General features: G+C 41.2%; 2 protein-coding genes across 6 annotated transcripts in view; one reads left to right on the top strand and one right to left on the bottom strand.

Annotated features, from left to right (window-relative positions):
- The first annotated feature begins 4,843 nt into the window (after nucleotides 1–4,843).
- On the top strand, nucleotides 4,844–10,636 carry anp32a (acidic (leucine-rich) nuclear phosphoprotein 32 family, member A). Of its 4 annotated transcripts, none has more exons than XM_034881483.1 (7): nucleotides 4,844–5,059; nucleotides 7,236–7,385; nucleotides 7,472–7,594; nucleotides 7,690–7,888; nucleotides 8,004–8,113; nucleotides 8,194–8,248; nucleotides 9,350–10,636. In XM_034881483.1, the coding sequence occupies exons 1-7, from the start codon at nucleotides 5,006–5,008 to the stop codon at nucleotides 9,415–9,417; spliced, it is 759 nt and encodes a 252-aa protein (XP_034737374.1). In that variant the 5' UTR covers nucleotides 4,844–5,005; the 3' UTR covers nucleotides 9,418–10,636. The 4 variants fall into 4 exon arrangements, with proteins under 4 accessions (XP_034737374.1, XP_034737379.1, XP_034737364.1 ...); XM_034881488.1 differs by having other exon boundaries at nucleotides 8,194–8,260; nucleotides 10,183–10,636; XM_034881473.1 differs by having other exon boundaries at nucleotides 7,998–8,113; nucleotides 9,353–10,636.
- The window catches only part of coro2ba (coronin, actin binding protein, 2Ba), a 43,701-nt gene continuing 35,521 nt past the window's right edge, over nucleotides 9,917–18,096 (bottom strand). For both annotated transcript variants that reach the window (XM_034881135.1, XM_034881145.1), the window contains exons 6-12: nucleotides 17,719–17,835; nucleotides 17,423–17,527; nucleotides 16,944–17,040; nucleotides 16,519–16,631; nucleotides 15,330–15,420; nucleotides 13,179–13,318; nucleotides 9,917–12,950 (exon numbers count right to left, since the gene is read on the bottom strand). In XM_034881135.1, the coding sequence (XP_034737026.1) occupies nucleotides 12,816–12,950; nucleotides 13,179–13,318; nucleotides 15,330–15,420; nucleotides 16,519–16,631; nucleotides 16,944–17,040; nucleotides 17,423–17,527; nucleotides 17,719–17,835 (798 nt within the window). In that variant the 3' untranslated portion in view covers nucleotides 9,917–12,815. The remainder of the gene's footprint in view (nucleotides 12,951–13,178; nucleotides 13,319–15,329; nucleotides 15,421–16,518; nucleotides 16,632–16,943; nucleotides 17,041–17,422; nucleotides 17,528–17,718; nucleotides 17,836–18,096) is intronic.

Below are 18,096 nucleotides of genomic sequence, written 5' to 3'. Positions count from 1 at the left end.
AGCTCAACCTGCACAGTGGCAACAGCGCCCCCTACAGTCACAAGATACGGTGGTCACAGAATTTGGTGTTACACCTGCCTAAGGCACACCTGTGCTATGATCGCGCTGTCTAATCAGCATCCTGGTATGCCACACCTGTGAGGTGGATGGAGTATCTCGGCAAAGGAGAAGTGCTCACAAACACAGATTTAGACACTCTTGAGAACAATATTTAGGAGAAATAAGCCTTTTGTCTTAGTTCTTTGAGTTCAGCTCATGAAAAATGGGGTAAAAACAAAAGTGTTAATAATTTTGTTGAGTGTATAAACGGCAGGAGCTCTGCCCAGCTGGGGGTGCATGGATGGGAACCGGAGGGTGGCTGGTTCAAGTCCCACACGTACTGAGTACGGAGCGGGAACTGATAGCTGGAGCGGTGCCAGTTCACCTCCTGGTCACTGCCGAGGTTCCCTTAAACAAGGCACCATACCTCCCACTGTGCCGACGATGTGGCGGCCCTTCGCTCTGACGTCTCTCCACTAATAACGTCTGTGCTGCAGGTTCAGTGTGTGTATTTGGGGATTAGGTGTGCCGTGATTCTTCTTATTCTTCTTAGGTAAAAAGCAGCATTTCTGGAGTAAAGAGTTGTTTAAATACTTAAAGACTGCACTTTAGACTGCACTCGCTTTTATTGTGTAGCCATTGTTTCACCCCATGTCTGGGGAACCTGTCACATTCAAAAGCCATCGGACGCGCATAACACACACACACACACACACACACACACACACACACACACACAGACGTTCCTGCAATTTATAGATAGATACAAAGTATATTGGAGGATTTGTTGCTTGAAAACACACTGTGTAAACCAGTTGCATGTTTCTTTAATTCTTGCCAGGCCACTGTAGAAGTTCTCAGACAACAACCTTTTTTTTTTTTTTTTTACAGTTAACCCTTAAGTTGTCTTCCCGTCAAAATTGAAAATCAACACTTTTGTTAACACTTTTTATCAATGTTTTTAACTTTTTCGTGTGTTTTTGGCCTTTTTTTCATCACTTTTCATCACGCTTTTTTGGAATGTTTGTCACCTTTTTTGAATGTTTTTAAAACTATGTAACACTTACTCATTAACTCTAGGTTTACAGTTATTTAGGAATTTATGGTCAATAAACCTCATTTATGGGGAAATTACACCTAAAGTTTGAGTTGTGTGGAATCAATCATGTTATTTTGGGTTATTACAATTGGGTAGATAAAAAAAGAACATTGGTAGAGAAAAATGGGAAAGCAAAAAGTTCCACTTGTTCTGGTTTCTGTTGTTTCTTTCTTCCTGTTATTATTGTGCGTTTGTTCTGTTTCCTGTTGTGCTCCGTGTGTCCTCCCTTGTTGCCTAGTTGGAGTTCATGTCTTGTGTTTGTTCTGTTTCCTGTTTTTCTTGCCTGGTCGTACTACCTGCCTTGTGTTTCCCACCTTTGATTGCCGCCCTGATGTGTTTCACCTGTTGTATCGCCTGCTCCTTGTCTGCTTGTATTTACCCTCTGTGCTCCCTTTGTCTCTCGTTGGATCCTTTTGTGCGTTGGTTCGCTGCCTGGTCGTGTTGGTGTGTTCTGCCTTTGGACTCTTCCCTGCGTTAATTATTTCCCAGTGAGTTTTTTCTCCAGGTTCTGTGCTCCTGGTTTTTGTTTTCCCTTTTCTTTTTGGAATTCTTTTTGGATTTTTGACTTTTTGATCTTAGTTTTTTTCCTTGTGTTGTTTGTTTTTGCATTTTTGATCCCTGTGTTAATTTGGACATTATCGGCGGCTGTGGCTCAGTGGTAGAGCGGTTGCCTGCCAATTGGAAGGTTGGGGGTTCGATCCCCGCCGCTGCAGTCATGTCGCCGCTATAATCAACGCAGACCAATTTGGGCCATTTTATTGCTTCTGAGGTGGACTTCCGATTCATAACTTTGTAACTTAATAATATAACTAGCAGACACATATGTTCTTTTGGAGCTAACACTAACAGTGCCCCCCCCCCCCCCACCGTTTTGCGGAATAGGAATAGATGTTGATGGATAATCACAGACTGGAAAATGTCAACTTTTACTCAATACTATTTCAAAACCACTTCAATTTTTTTTTCAAATTCTATAAAATTGAATAAGACACCCCAGAATGAATGAAAGTAGAGATACGTACCTTTCTAAAAGCATTGTGTGGAATCAATCATGTTATTTTGGGTAATTACAATTGGGTAGTTAAAAGGAACATTGATATAGGAAAACGGGTCAATTTGACCCAAGGACAACATGGGGGTTAAGAGATTTGGGGGTAGTAAGTTATTTTGGGGGGGTACAATGAGTTAGAGTAGTAACATACTCAATATTTTTTCATATCTAAACATAATAAATCTATAGCTACAAAGGACCCTTTTCCCTCTGGCCCCCAGGTAGATACCAACCTTACCTGATGGTGAAGTCTGATTGGTGCTTTTCTCCACTGAACCAGACTGTATTTCACCAGTGTTTCTGACTGTAAGTAGATACCTGGGTATCATTTGTCATGGCAGGTGTATTGCTTAGGACCCAAAAAAACCATGGTGTGAATGCGAAGTTGATGAGATGAGCGGTTCTCGAGAAAGCTGCAAGCCGCAATGCCACAGGCCAAACCATCCTATACGGCACAGCACGGCACAGCACGGCACTACACGGCACCAGACAAAGACATTAAGCTGCCTCAGGCAGCTAGAACATGCTGCCTGATCAGGCGCTAGATTTATTTGTCCTCTATACTCAGGTCCCACTTGTTAATAAGATCTTGATCAATGTGATTTACTACTTAAATAAAGTCAAATATGAAGCCTTCCTACACCTGATTGAAATCCATCAACACTGGTTTCTGGGCAAATGTAAAGCTAAAGGTAAATCGTGCAGCTTCACTGAATGCCTCATTTCGTATGGACAACACCTGCAGTTTGAATAGTTATTCATGAGGTTCAAAAAATGTCAAGAGGCCATGATTGGCTCAATCAGCTGTTTTGCCAGGGTGAACTCTTCATGGTGGAAAAGGACAGCGTCACCCTCGGGTAGTCGTGTTTCTATCTTAACATCTTCATCCCAACTACCAAAAAACACGGTGTCTTTGGGTGTGAATATTTTCCCTCATACCACTTGAGTGAAGAGCTAATGCACAATTTATAGTTGATGGTGTCAGATAGATGGAAAAACACAACATTCACAACCTTTATGCTATTTCCAGTAAGAGGTATTATGAGAATATAAAGCTGGATTTCAAAAGGTTAAAGAGAAACCTCGTGGCCCGTGTTATTGTCTTGGTGGCGCAGACAAAGCCACATTCGGCAGCTTTTATGCATTGCATGCATTATCTATCAAGTTTTTATACCAGATTAATAATACATGGAAAAGTTAGCTTCATTAACTGTGATGCATGTGTGCTGCTTTTCTAATGTGGCTTGTTTGACACTAATGGAGCAGAGCAGGGCGTTAATGTGGAGACTAGGCTGTGTGAAGCAGAGAGGAGAAAAGGCAGCTGACTGGCAGATTGCCTCTGAGGCTGGCGGGAGCGACGTAGGCCGCAATAACAGCGTTATTGGCAGTTACTCACATGTCTCCTTATCATTAACATACACGTTATTTATCACACTAATAAAGTTACACAGACAAGAAGTGAGACAGTCCTCCCTTTTGATAACCATTGGCATGCAATTCTCTTTGGCAGACACTCCTTTCAGGCTGATATATTTCACCATTTTCTCTCCACATTAGGTCTTCAGATGGCTTAGACAACGCTTGTGCTTCATTAGACCAGCTCCTTTTCATCACAAAGTGGATTCTGCTAGCAATGTGATTAAAAATTCTCCTCAGAGAGGGTTATTTCTGCTTAAAAAAACAAAAACCTTGTATCAAGAGTTTACGTGTAAAGGGGAATTTAACACTGGTGTGATGGTCACTGGCTGCAGACCAGCAGCTCTGCTTCCCTCTTGTGGATGAAAGCCTCAGACCGAGCTCTCCTGTCAGCTGATCCTTTCCTCGCTGATTATACTGAAGGGAGAAACACTCAGGCATTATGGGAAAGCCACTCGGGGAGGTCTGACATGATCTGATGACAAAAAGTTAACTGACTGAGCTTTAGGAGTGTTTAATGCGATATGACATGGATTTATTATTCACATTAAAAAAATGCATAATTACTTTACCACAAATTATTCTGAAACAAATCACATTTTTTGAACATAAAACTAGTTTTATTATCTTATTTCATTTTGCTTTTCATTTACTTATTTGTGCTACTCTTTGCAGTTCTATGAACTAATACTTTTTCAAGCATAACTTTAAAACATAGTGGTCCCATTCTATAGTGTTAAATGCAACAACAGTTATCAGTATTTTCCCAGGAAAAAACTACAACAAAAAAACGGTGAATCTATATTTTATTTATTTTTTCATTCATGTCATTCTTCAGTTGAGCAGAACAGCTGGTTTGTGTTGCATACCATTTTCTGCCTCCCCCAATGTGGGATTTAATCAGTGACTGTTTTCGTCTGTTCTTTTTTTTTTAGGTATTGTGACAAATGTATAATAATGGATATGTTGTTTTATGTCAGACTGAAATCAAACTGAATCGAAGAGCTCTATAATACAAGGCCTGGATTATGGATGAATACTTATACACCGACAGACGTGTGCCCCCCCCCCCCCCTGTCCCGTGGCAGGTATTCAGTGGGAAACATTAAAGCATCACATTAGCCATGTAAACTTAAGTTAACAAAACAACCGAACTTCGACAACAAAACCCCACCCAGTTTTAAAAGGGTGCCTCCATTGGCCTGTGCGTCTGTAAATCCGTTCCCTCTTTATTTGGCTCCTGCTATTGGTCGGCGGTGACGACAATCCCGAGACGTGCTCCCGCCCACCGAGCGGATCAAGTTTGAATGAACAACAGCAGTCTGTTCTAGAGGTGGTATAGTTGCATTTGCAGTAATTATTAAAAAGTGTGTATCGTGTCGCGGGTGCGCTGATCAAGAATGGACATGAAGAAAAGAATTCATCTAGAGTTGCGAAACCGCACTCCATCAGATGTAAGTTGGCCTCACATCTCGGTGGTAATGTTTTCCCTCTCAGCAAATGGAGACTCGTTCGTGTGATGTCTTGGCGTGGGGGATACAAAGTTTCCTACAAGTTATAAAAGATGATGGAGACGTCGGGTCACATTGTTGCTTTGCGAACACGTTTACAGTCGGCGGGTGGTGCAGGTACGCCGCTTCAACTTTTGTGCACGTCTTTGATGTGCAGTTTGAGAATGCAGCTCGGCTTTTATGCCAGCGGTATAAACAAGGCAAGCGGTACGAGAAGCCATATTTGTAACTTTTGATCCACGAACGCGCCCCTTTCCCCCGTTATTGGTATGTAGTTGTTGTGTGATGTGCTACCTGCATGCTTTGACTGGGGAATGCTTTCACCTACACATTTTTAAGCCGTGCACTTGGCGCGGTTAGGAGGCGGATACTCAAAGTCATGACATTTTCAATGATGCGTAAAGCTCAAATAGCCTCGAATTCTCGTTTTGCAACTGCATCCTACACCTAGCGCTACCCGAACTGTCCAGTCCAACGCGTTTATTTCTGCAGGAAGAGCATTCAAACATTGAAGCAACGTAGACTGGTGAGCCTGCAGCCCCGTACGCAGCCTGCAACTGGAGCCACAGTGCGCACAGATGGCCGAGAGAAAGCGGCGTGTCAGCGGTGACCGTTAACAAGCCACCACGCACATATGAAACACAATACCGCCTGAATCTTTACTGCTGGGTGTTGATTCTGCGCTTTAAACCGAGGCGCTTGTGCTTTTCGACGCCAAACGCAGCCATTATGAAAACAAATCGTCGAGTCGCGTTGTTGTTCTAGTTTTCCAGAACTAGGACAGGCCGCCATTTTACCGAGAAACAAAGGCAATCCGAAATGCACCCAATATCCCGTTCATTCGACACAAACGACGAACGATTCATCATACCTTCTTATTAATAGAAGTCTATACACGCCTTCAATCCAATCGGCAACTGTTTAGCACAAGCAACAATGAAACGTTTGCCTCGCAGCTATCTAATCTGCCTCAGCTGCCCCTCCTACTCACAAATGACCCTGTGCACGACTCGTAGGTCTGTTTGCCTCCGACTTGCTTTGAACCTTTCACTCACATCTCTTTTTACGTTTTTACTCGGTTACCAGCAAAGAATGAACACCAACAAACCGCCGCGCGATGTCTGTTTCTACTAGAAAATAAGCTCAAATGTGATATTTACGTAATGGACGTAGAGCCAATGCATCGCGATAACTACGGCATTGAAATGTGTCTAAGGAATATTGATGGACCGTATTTTTTTATTTTAAGAGTTCCGGTACTAATCGCTGATTGGCTGAGTCGCGTTCAAGGCCGCGGTATAATATCTGATAACAGCACACCAGTGACCACATATCAGTTTAAATATCAATGCGCGAGTCAAAATATAGGCTACTAGAGTAGACTACTGAAATCTGTGTATTTATCAAGGACTATGTTTATGTGAGAACAGTGTATTATCTGTTCAACAGTAGCATTTGTGACATAAGTAGACCTAATAGCTTTAAAAAAGTCCTAAAAGTATTTCAAAAATGTATATTATTGGGTTATATTTATTGTACATCACTTTGTTGTTGTTGCTGATAGATGTGGTCCTAATTTGAAGTACTTTATTGACTACTGAGTGGCTTAATCCATAAAAATAAATACAAATTAGTTAATTATATTTGTGTTAATAAAATACTCAAGTCCCAAAAAATTTACTTAGTAGTTACAGTAATTGAGGAAATGTACCTATATCAGCAAAATGTAATAAAAAATGCTGCAACAGAATGCTATATTATTATATACATTATTGGATTGTCGTTACTTATGTGTTAACTTGCAATTTTATGTATTTTAATAATAGGGAGCAATAGCTTCCCAAAAGCTGAAACCAAATAGTTTTAGTGTGCTGAATACTACGTGGCCTAACACATGCGGACACGCTTGTCCTCATCAAATAAAATCCATCCTTCCCAAATAAAACAATTATTATCAAAAGATTTTAAACCTTAAAATAGCATAATTTCTATCCAGACAGAAAGTGAACACATACTTAAAGTGTATCCTGCACGCTGAATTTGACCTTTACTATTATTTGACCTTTATGTAGTTTGAAATCCAACAAATGCCGACCAGATGTATTTGTTTGTTCTACAGGTAAAAGAACTTGTTTTAGACAACTGTCGCTCAAACGAAGGAAAGATCGAGGGTCTAACAGATGAATTTGAGGAGCTGGAATTTCTAAGCACAATCAATGTTGGACTGACGACAGTTGCCCACTTGCCGAAGCTAAATAAACTCAAAAAGGTAGGCGTCTTGTTTTTGCACGGAACAAGTATGTGACTTGAGGCTTTGAGGGTTTTGCATATTTTGATTGTTCAATTGATCAACAGCTTGAACTCAGCGATAACAGGATCTCAGGAGGGTTGGACGTTTTGGCAGCGAAATGCCCCAACCTCACACATCTCAACCTCAGTGGCAACAAGATTAAAGACCTCAGCACAATAGAACCATTGGTAAGTAAGACCCTAAAATACTGGGGGGGGGGGGTGGGTGTCTTATATCACTAATAAAGCCTATTATTCACCAAATTTGATTTTCCTTTTGACAGAAAGAATTGGGGACCCTGAAAAGCCTAGATCTGTTTAACTGTGAAGTGACAAACCTGAACGAATACAGAGACAACGTATTCAAGCTACTACCCCAGCTCACGTACCTGGACGGGTACGACAAAGACGACAAAGAGGCACCAGACTCTGACGCCGAGGTTTACGCGGAAGGTTTGGACGACGACGAGGAAGACGAAGACGGTGAGTGTGAGGCTTCACATACCCTCATGGGTTCTTCTCTAGCGTCTCTTAATGTTGCCGTTTTGAACATTCGGCTCATAATTATCAACCGCCAACTGGTTTCACCCAGATGTAGATGAGGAGGAGGATGACGAAGATGCAGCACCAGGAGACGAGGAAGAGGAGGAGGGAGAGGAGGAGGAAGAGGAGAATGAAGAGGAGGAAGAGGAGGACCTAAGTGGAGAGGTGGGAATAAATGAAATCTGCATTAAAAAATGTTCAGTCCAATATAATTATACTAACTGTACCTTGTATTTTTTTGAAAGGAGGAAGAGGAGGAAGATCTGAATGACAAGGAGGTTGACGATGAGGATGATGAAGGTGAGCAAAATGGTAACTGACCTTGAATTTAGAAGCTGTCTCCAAATTCCATACAACATACTAAGTGTAAATAATATATACTAATCTTTACACCATTGTCTGTTAATACTCAATTCTGATTGGCTGCGGGGAGTCTTTTAAAAAGTGATATAAGACACCTAATAAGCAGTTCCGGTGTAACTGACTGTTTGCCGTTCTAAATGGATGTGCTACATTAAAAGACAGGAATTTGTATCGGAGTACATTTATCTCTTGTCAGGAAGGATTTTCTCTTACTAACTAAGAAAAAAGGCAAATAAAATAGGGACCCACTAAACATTGCCCCATAAAGCTTCTAGTGGTCAAAAACTCAACAGGACACATTTAACCGTACTACGTCTGGGGACGCAATATAGTGTCAGGTTTTTTTCAGCCAGCTATAAGCGATGCTAATAGTAAATATAAGCCTTGCTGGTCTCCCCTCTTGTTGCGCAGGACATAGAGATTAGTTACGGCAGTTCTAGAGTGGCTCTGAGAAGATCCAATGGTTTTAAATGTCAGAGTTCCCGCCTTTTAAGGAAGTAAACACTTGTTGTGGCCAGACTCTCTGTATAATTGAAATGTACCAGAGTCTGGTAGGACCAGGCTGCAATAAATGTTCCATGCCAAGGCAATCAAACATATACTTTAGAATGACACGCCAATTAAACTTAACAAAGAAAGTGTCCCCCCCCCCCCCCCCCCCCCCCCCCCCCCCCCCCCCCCCCCCCAAAAAAAATGCGTTCCTGAAGCTGTTTCCCCATTAGACATAGTTCCCTTGTGCATTGCATTGTGTGTCGGATAGTGTCCGTCAACACATTACTTAATGTCGTCACTTTTCCAGCGTGAACACACAACCAAACTTAGAATTAGCACATAGTATAGATTTGGGACTCAGCTGATTAGGAAAGTCTTTATTGTCCATCACAAAGCGATTTTTGTAATGTGAAAATTGCATACAGTTTAAGTCAGCATTGCTGTCGTGATGATGCGAAAAACGTAAAGAACAGGAACATTGATATGTTTCTGGGGTTTGTGTCTTTTTTTTTTTTTTTTTTTTTAAATGCAACTCTTATTTTGTAGAAGAAGAACGAGGTCAGAAGAGAAAAAGGGAACTGGATGAAGAAGGGGAGGAGGACGAAGACGATTGAGAGTCCTCTTGAAGCTAAGTTGTGAACTGTTTTAAGCTTGTATCTCCCAGTCACTTCCCAACAACCCCATGTATCTCCCCCCCCCCCCCCCCCCCCCCCCCCCCCCCCCCGATTTCATATTGCAGTAGGAGTGTTTTTTGTTAATGGCCAGTCAGGTAGACGGGGTTGTCTGGAGAAATAAGTTAACTTTATGTACCCTTTGATGCTCCCGTGTTCCAGTCTTTACAGTCCACTTTTAACTGCTCTGTGGACACCAATTTTGTAATATCAAATATTAGCAAAGATAAACCTTTTTAAGAAATGTTTTTCTTTTCTCACCGTTTGTGTAAGACCAGTTTCTGATGACTTATATATTTTAAGACCCCCCCTTCAAAAGAAAAAAAACAAAATTAAACAAAAAAAGAGTGCATGTCTAATACATTTCAAAGTCAACTACTGGATTTCATGTATGGCTGTCCTCTCCTCGTCTTAAACTTATTTTTGCATTGTATTTTTTTTAATGTAAGTTATGTATTTGTAGTGTCACCAGTATGCCAATACTCTCTGCTGTCCTGGTGTGAAACTTCTGTCTCTACATGCACAGTGTGACACTCGCAGGGCATATTTTTAAATCATAGAAAAAAATGTCTGCCCTTGTCAAAGCTGCTCCTCCTCCTTAAACCCTCAGCTTTGATAGTTCGGAAATTACGTGTTCTTGTAAATAATGACCAAATCTATTTTTTTGTATTCTCTTTGATGACGGCAGACATTAAACAGACGGCTGAGTTGAAACTATGAATTGTAATAAGATATTAAATATGTATGCTGCTTTATCTAAAATACGCAGTGTGAAATTTCTTGAATTTGAACATAACTTTGTATGCATAATCTTTCCATAAAGAGAAATGTTCAACATCAGAACTCATTATCGCTTTTTCCATTTTCTTTTCTGTGACACACAGGTGGCAATGTTTGAATTTGTGGTGGTAGTGTAGAGAAATACTTAAATAAAGAAAAAAAGATATAAATGGAGGTTAAAACCGCAACTTATGTGCATTGAAAATGTATTGTTTCAAAGTGTAAACTCTGGAAAACAGTCAGGTATTTGGACTTTCTTTTCACTATTATACGTACTGGTCAAATTGGCCTACCTCAGTGATTTTTCACCATTTGTTAAATCCACTGTCATCAGCCAAATTGTTTATTTTTCCCCTCCCATTCACTTCAATAAATCCCTTTTATACATGTTTTGAAGTTTGTGGTCTTTGTTCATCACAGTCAAGTCAAATGGAAAAGTGTATACAGGATTCAAGTTTTAGGTCAACAGGTATCGAGGATGATGGAAAACTGATCTACGATGCATTTTTCAGCAGACCGAAAAAATATGGAGGAACTGCCATGTTAACACTTCTCTAAGCCAAAATGGCATCCAACAACTGTATAAAGAGAGTTGTTCATATTGAGCATAAACGCCTTTCCGTACTGTTATCTTACCTTTACAAATGACCAGTTAACTGGTAGCGTTTAGTCCTCTGTACACCTTCACCAAAAGGCCTGACATAACAACTCCAGCCCAACTTCACCTGTCTCTCCACTCGCTCTCTGGTAGATCATTTCCCCACTGTCTACTTTCACTGTAGCCTTTTATTTTTCCTGCAAGAAACATCCACATATGCCATTGATGTGTAGCTGTTTAAGATCTACATTTTTAAAGGATTTATATATAAATATTTTGATGGTTTTAACATAAGCTGTGAGGTTTATGTCCCCAATATGATGTGATCAGGGACAACTTGTGACCTTCACTTAGTTTTTACTTACTCTGGGTACAAATTTTATTCGTGCTATGCACGCAGCTGATTCATTTTTTTTCTCCTTTTTCATCAAGAGCAGAATCAGTATTCAAACCAGGCTGAATGTGATTGGGCCTGGATAGGCAGTTTATAGCACAATCCTTTTTTGAAACTGCTTGAACCTTCCTTGTATAATAGAGCCAATCATGTGTTAATCCCCTTATAATAACTGTTAAATGTTGACAAGATATTTAAACTGCACTTTACCTTAAGTCTGTTGATGGTACACATGGAGAAGGAGAGGCAGATTACCTGGAGTCTCCAGAGCAAAATTACACATTTACAAGTAAACACATCTCACTAATGTTGATATACTTAGTTTAAATGTAAAAGGATGGTTATTATTACAGTTTTCCGTACTGTTATGAAAAGGCCATTATACTTTCATACCTTATCTGAAGTTAAATTGAGGGAGTCAAAGTCAACTTCATACCATATGAGGTACAGTTTCACACAAATCTTGCACCTTTTCAATCGGAAACATTCAGCATAATCTATCACGCATCACAATCATTAATTGCGCAGCCACATCATACAAAAACAATGGGATTAAAACATATACATGTCATTAGCTAAACATGTTGTGACAAATAAATAGAAGCACATGTACGTTAACCCCCCCCCCCCCCCTCAACATCCTTAAAATTAGCCCTAAAATCCAATGACAGCCAGCCAAACTTCCCTTGAAACCATATTCGAGTAATGCAAGTCACCCTCTGGATCCATGTCTCCCCTGCTGCATTCCCACTATTTAAATAAAGAATAAAACACTTAAAGTGAGGGAACTACCCACTATCCTTGGAAAGAAAGACTGCATTTTGGGTAGTTATATGTCAGTGTTGTTAAGTCAATCTATAGCCAGCAACATCTGAAGGTGAGTAAAGAAGCTATGGGATTAGCAGCTGTGTGAATACCATGATCCGTGTCTGCTCGTCTCATCTGTCAAGTGCAGTAGTACTTCACATGTCAGCCATTTTGAGATGATGTTGCAGAAACTGTGTCTGCAGCAGGGTGTAAGGCTTTGGGGAACGAACATAGGAGCCAGTGTCTTTTTATCCTCCAGTTTTGCCTTAGCAGAACATGGTGGTTTGGTCTTTATAGGGGGTTGTATGAGTTATGAGTGTAAGGTTGTTTTTTCTTTGCGTGTTGATCAAGGTATTGCGAGGTGAATGATTGGGTAGGCACAGTGAGACAAACACTCAGGAGGTCTGGCAGGAAATATGCATTAACTCATCGTAACACTTAAGGTGTGCTAGATAAAAATACGTTGTAAAAACAGATAATACCTAAATGGATTGGATCTCAAACCTTAAGTTTTAAGGTGGAAATCCATGAACACTGCCTTGTCTTTATTACTTATCATATTTGTAATTCTTATAATATTCCCGTAATTGGGCCAGTAAAGAGATCATCCAACACCTATCATATTGTTGTGTGGACTATGCAGAGCAGCTGGGGTGAAGTTATGATAATATCAAAAAAGAGGCGTAGGAGGGCTCAGAAGCTTGTTGGAGGTCAGAATTGGGGGCAAAGGAAGCAGCTTTGCCAGTCCAGCAGGCTGAGAGGTCAGACATTGTTGGGGCTAACGTTCTTCAGGTTGTTGAGCTCCAGCTCCAGCTGGCGTATTCGCACGTCCTTGGTGGTCAGCTCCTCCTTCAGCCGCCGCAATTCCTCCTGCTGCCGGAAGAACATCCGCAGCAGCTACGTACAGAAAAACAAAAACGGGGACAAGAAGTGTGACAAATACACTTTAACTTAAAAGTATGAAAATCTGATGTTAATAGAGAAAAGATTTGAGAAAGTAGAGTGATGGGAAAAAACTACAGAGGTTGAGGCAAATAAATGTAGTGTAAACTACTTTTACAATAGATCAACAGCAGAGTAGAGAAATGACAGCTGCCTGATTTAAAGCATTACTTCTTCACACACCTCGTTCTCTGTCCGGGGCGGTACGTTCTCCAGCAGATCGATCCCATTCACTAATACACTCTTCTTTTCCTTCACTGGGGCTTTGAACACTAACTGGTTTGGCCGTTGGTAACCCTCCTTCAGGGACATCAAGACTGGGTCTGTTTGCAAAAAGTGACCAAACCAACACAAAAGAACAAAGAAGCTGAAGCCCTCCACAGATCACCAGATCAGTTTATTTTGCTCCTCGATGGTCTTTAACTCGGTGTGGCCTTCCATATGTACAATCAAATACTAACTGGTCTGCATACTAGAATCTGTAGTTTTTGTAATTTTGTGGGTTTCTAAAGTTTGGTAAGCAATAAATTATTTTCACAGCGGTAACATTGGAGAAGGTAAAGCTAACTTTTAATAGCCTTTGTAATGATGTAGGATACTGGGCGGTAGGGCTGCACAATTAATCGAATTTTAATCGGGATCACGATTTTGACTTCCCACGATCAAATTTGCGTGATTGAGTGATTATTTTTTAAAGCGTCATTTCATAGAACGCTGAGGTTTTTTGCATCTACCGCTACTACCGTCTGATCATGAGCCAATCAGTTGTTCCCTGCACCGCGCAGCTAAGTTTCAAGATGTTAACAGTCACAGAGGACAGAGTAACGGGAGGAAAACTCAACAGATAGCAGTCGGTTATACATCGGTCTCAAGGTTTACCAGTTTACCAGTAAACGCAACACTTTGTCCTGTCTATTGTTTTTCAGACAACAGCAGTAACCAGTGCTAGTCGGTGCTAGTAGCGTCTGTTAGCTGTTAGCTGTTAGCTCCTCTAGGATGCACCGGTGCTAATGTCCTCGCCTCCGCTGCAATGCTGTTTATATGGATATGGTTTAATTTTGCGTTACATGACCCATTTCGTCTCTAAAGCCGTGCCTGTGTTGGATCTCTCTCTTGTCTCACTCTCCGCGCCCCGCCGCACAGCACCGGTCCACATTTCTGACATTTGACCACAGTTTTTATTTTTTATTAACACAGCTGTATATTGTTAAGTATGAGGGGCAAACCTGTATTTGTACCATAGACCGTTATTTGTACCAGTGTTTCCGCGGGTAACCCTGCTATCGTGGCCGCCACGGCGAAGAACACAGAAGTAGTTATTGAATGCAACTAACTTCAGTTGGTAGAGTAACAGCGTGGGAGACGGAGCTGCTGGACCTGGACCTGGGCCAGAGATGTGACTCATGGCCAGAATATCATAGGACATAAAAATGCAGCGCAGTGACGATACAGACGTTTCATACACACAACGTGTGTTTCCGCCGTTCGACCCTTGCTGGACCCGTTCATATTGAGTCAGCCGTCTCTCGGTGAGTAGCGTCCATCACACTCCCTCTCGCAGTTATAAAAAGCCTATGTGACAATAAAATTTGTTTTGGTTATAATCAACAAATAATCGTGAGAATAATCGCGATCAAAATTTTGCTCAAAATAATCATGATTATCATTTTGGCCATAATTGTGCAGCCCTACTGGGGGGCTTTGTCATTTTTTAACAATGGGGGAGCTATATATTTTAGAGAACATTATTGATCCAAAACAAAACTTAGGGCAGGTTAACAAGGCACATGCATTTTGGTACTTTGCTAACAAGGGGATAGCATCCCCCATCTTCCCTCAACAAATCGCAGACTGTGGCCCACCATGAAGAATAGGTGAGATGAGGTGATAAAAAGAAAAAATCCACTCCCTAAAACACGGTCACCTCCTGGATTTAATGTTCAACTGGCTAATGTTGTAATGTAAAGAACACACAATATGCAAATCAGAGTTTGAGTAAAAGGAAATATCTGTGGGTGTTTGCACCATGTTGGTTTGAGTACAAGCCATATGTTCAGTGAAGAGTGAGAAAAACAAGACAAAATAAATACACAGCGATTGAAGGCGACTGTATTTCATCTCCATGCCTTACAGTAGCTTTGTTTTTAGGTATCTGTCATGCTTACGAAATGTTTTCCAACACATCACATCAGCAAATGCAGGATGGTATGATAATATTTGATTTAGATCTTTGCTATCATTGGTTTACAGTTGGCAAAATGGCTTCTGTTAAAAGCTTTTATAAACCACCAAAGGAGCATCAACCATCATTCCATGTGTGTCTAAAGTGTTTACCTTTGTTAATGCCGCTCAGCCATTCACTGGCGGACAGCGCAGGTTCGGTTCCTGCTGTCATGGGGTAGAGGTCCTCTTGGTATGTGTCTGACTGCAAACCAGGAAACACCATATACAGTACATTCTTAAGTTACGGATTAGATTTGGTATACGGTAGAAAAAAATCATTGGTTGACCTCTGCCCTCCCGGTCAGATATTGCACTTAGCCGCACTCTCGAGAGACCCAAGAACATCATCAAGGACAACACTCATCCTGGCCCCCTGTTACCGTCTGGCAGGCAATATACTGTAGGTCTATTCAATCCAGCCCCACCAGATATCAAAATAACTTCTTCCCAAATATAAAAGTTTCCTTAAATAAATGTTAGACAAACCCAGTAATTCACTGTTACCTCGTGTACTTCAATACTCGTGCACTTACATGATCATTGCTTTGTTACTGTTTTTATTCGGTTTTACATGTTCTGTAAAGATAATCTATTGTATTTTTGTATGCACCCAGTGGAGTAGCGCTCCTAATTTTGATGTATTGTAAAGTACAATTACAATTAAGGCATTCAATTTGATATCTGAAAAAAAGAGCATCATATTACGATGTCTTAAACAGGATATCTTCGTTTCAAAGCTTAAAATGTAAGCTCTCTGCATGGGTTCGAAGAGATTCCTTATCCACACCAATGCCTCTTTGTTTGCTACAAACCAGAAAGACTCAAATGGATAAATGATAAATTATGCTTTTATGTTTCGATTAATAACCTCTGTCCTTGTTTGCTCTCAGCTCTGATTAGTTATCCTGCTTACTGTGTAATTCAGCTCAGAACATGCTGGGATACTGTATGTCCAAGTGTTGCCAAGAGAGGTTGATTAAAGTCCGACAGAGATGCCTGGTTAGCTCAGTTGGTAGTGCAGGCACATATATAGAGGTTTACTGCTCAAAGCAGGTTTGACTCCGACCTGGGTCCCTTTGCTGCATGTTATCCACCCCTCTCTCCCCTTTCATGTCTTCATCTGTCCTATGAAAATAATGCCCTTAATAAAATCATCTTCAAGAAAAAGTCAAACAAAAAACTATTTAATGGCTCTTTAACCCTTTATGTGCTGGATAGATGTGACACGTGATATTGCAGAAAGGATTAACAAAGAGAACAGAGAAGAATCAGTTAATTCTATTGTTTCATTCCCACTCACCCTTCTAGGCACAATCATCGAGATAGGCTCGATCAAACCCTTCAGGGTGACGAGCTTGTAGAAGCGGTACACCTCGCAAGCTCCCACATCCAGCCCGTGCTTTGGCATCACACCTGCAGACAAGAACAAAACGCGTGGGGTGACAAAACCATTTTGACAACATGAAATCCCTTCCCAGAATTCATGGCTAATTAGAGTCACATCAACATGAGAAAAATATCAAACCTGCTGCAAAATGACACAAAGTTAGTGGAGCTCATTACACAACACTGAGGGGACATTTCTTTTCCCCTTCAATGAATTTGATCCTTTCAGCCATGCAACACCACTTTTAGAAGAGTAAACCCCCCCTCCCATTCCTAAATACTGCTAATGAAGTGGTTAGGATCAGTCTTTCATATTTTGCTGGTCAATTAATGACTTACCGAGTCCTTTCTGTGGAGTCGGGGACCTGAACTCCATTAGGTATTGTAAGAACGGCTTCTCAGTGGTAATCTCAAAGTAGCGGATGTTACCGTCCCCCTGTCAGGGCGGCAAAATGTAGCTATTACTCTACAGTTCAAGAAGTAGCTCAAAAAGGTTTCAACAACATCACTTTGTTTTAACATTCAGCTTCTTAAAGGGGCTCTAAGCGGTGTCACGCATGTTTTAGGCAACAACATTTCATTTGTTGTCACGTACAGCACAACATACAACATCTCCTCACCATCCGTGAGCTGCCTGTCCCCAGAAACACACTGTAAAAAACGTGGTCTCTGTAGACAGCCCGGGGACTACAAACGGCAACAAAAACAAACTGTGCCAACCTGCACCAAGAAGCATACACCAACAGTGTTCCAGTGTTCCAGCAGTAAATATAACATTCATGAAAAATTATTTCCTTGTTAAGAGTGTCAGCGCTCACCTTGCCTGCCAGGTACAACATGTGTGTGTCAGCATCATAGAAGGGAAACAACAGTCCTGAGAGGCCGTCTATGTCCTCCTCAATAATTGGCATGGACAAATCCTCCTGGGAAGAGCAAGACGCACACGCGCACGCACATGCACGCACACACACACACACACACACACACACACACACACACACAGACACACACACACACACACACACACACACACACACAGAGTTAAACATACCCACTCGCTCCACCCATTCTGGCATCACACTCTGGCATAAGCCATATGGAGGTGTTGTCTGACCTGATCCCAGAGAGCGATCTGCCGGGTGTTCCAGCGTGAAAACCCTGTGGTGAGCAGCCGCTTCATGTTGCCCAGGAACACCACTCGGTTTACACGGTGGTTCTTACAGCTGGCTTGCTGATGGAGTAGCACACAAAGATAGAGCTTTACTGTTACATGCATCTGCTAGGAAAGTTCATTCTCTTACATATTAACAGTATTTATCTTCCTGACTATTGTATTGTTGTGACAATCCAGAGAAAGGATACGAGTAAATATGTATGATGATTTACAGCAGGGAACAGCTTTTACAGTTATTAGCTTTATTTTACAAGCTTTGCATTCCAGCATTTATTATTTACTTTTTGAAAGAAATACAAAACGTCTCTGTTGGAAGGT

This window comes from Etheostoma cragini, chromosome 1, assembly GCF_013103735.1.
Source record: "Etheostoma cragini isolate CJK2018 chromosome 1, CSU_Ecrag_1.0, whole genome shotgun sequence".
NCBI lineage: Eukaryota > Metazoa > Chordata > Actinopteri > Perciformes > Percidae > Etheostoma > Etheostoma cragini.
Note: the sequence above shows the minus strand (reverse complement) of the source record. Positions and strands in the feature narration are given on the sequence as shown.

Excerpts from the sequence above, each read along its gene's own strand:
- anp32a (XM_034881488.1), top strand. The coding sequence starts at position 5,006 with ATGGACATGAAGAAAAGAATTCATCTAGAGTTGCGAAACCGCACTCCA. Across the intron at positions 5,060-7,235 it reads GAAACCGCACTCCATCAGAT|GTAAAAGAACTTGTTTTAGA; the intron begins GTAAGTTGGCCT and ends TTTGTTCTACAG. Across the intron at positions 8,114-8,193 it reads AGGAGGACCTAAGTGGAGAG|GAGGAAGAGGAGGAAGATCT; the intron begins GTGGGAATAAAT and ends TTTTTTTGAAAG.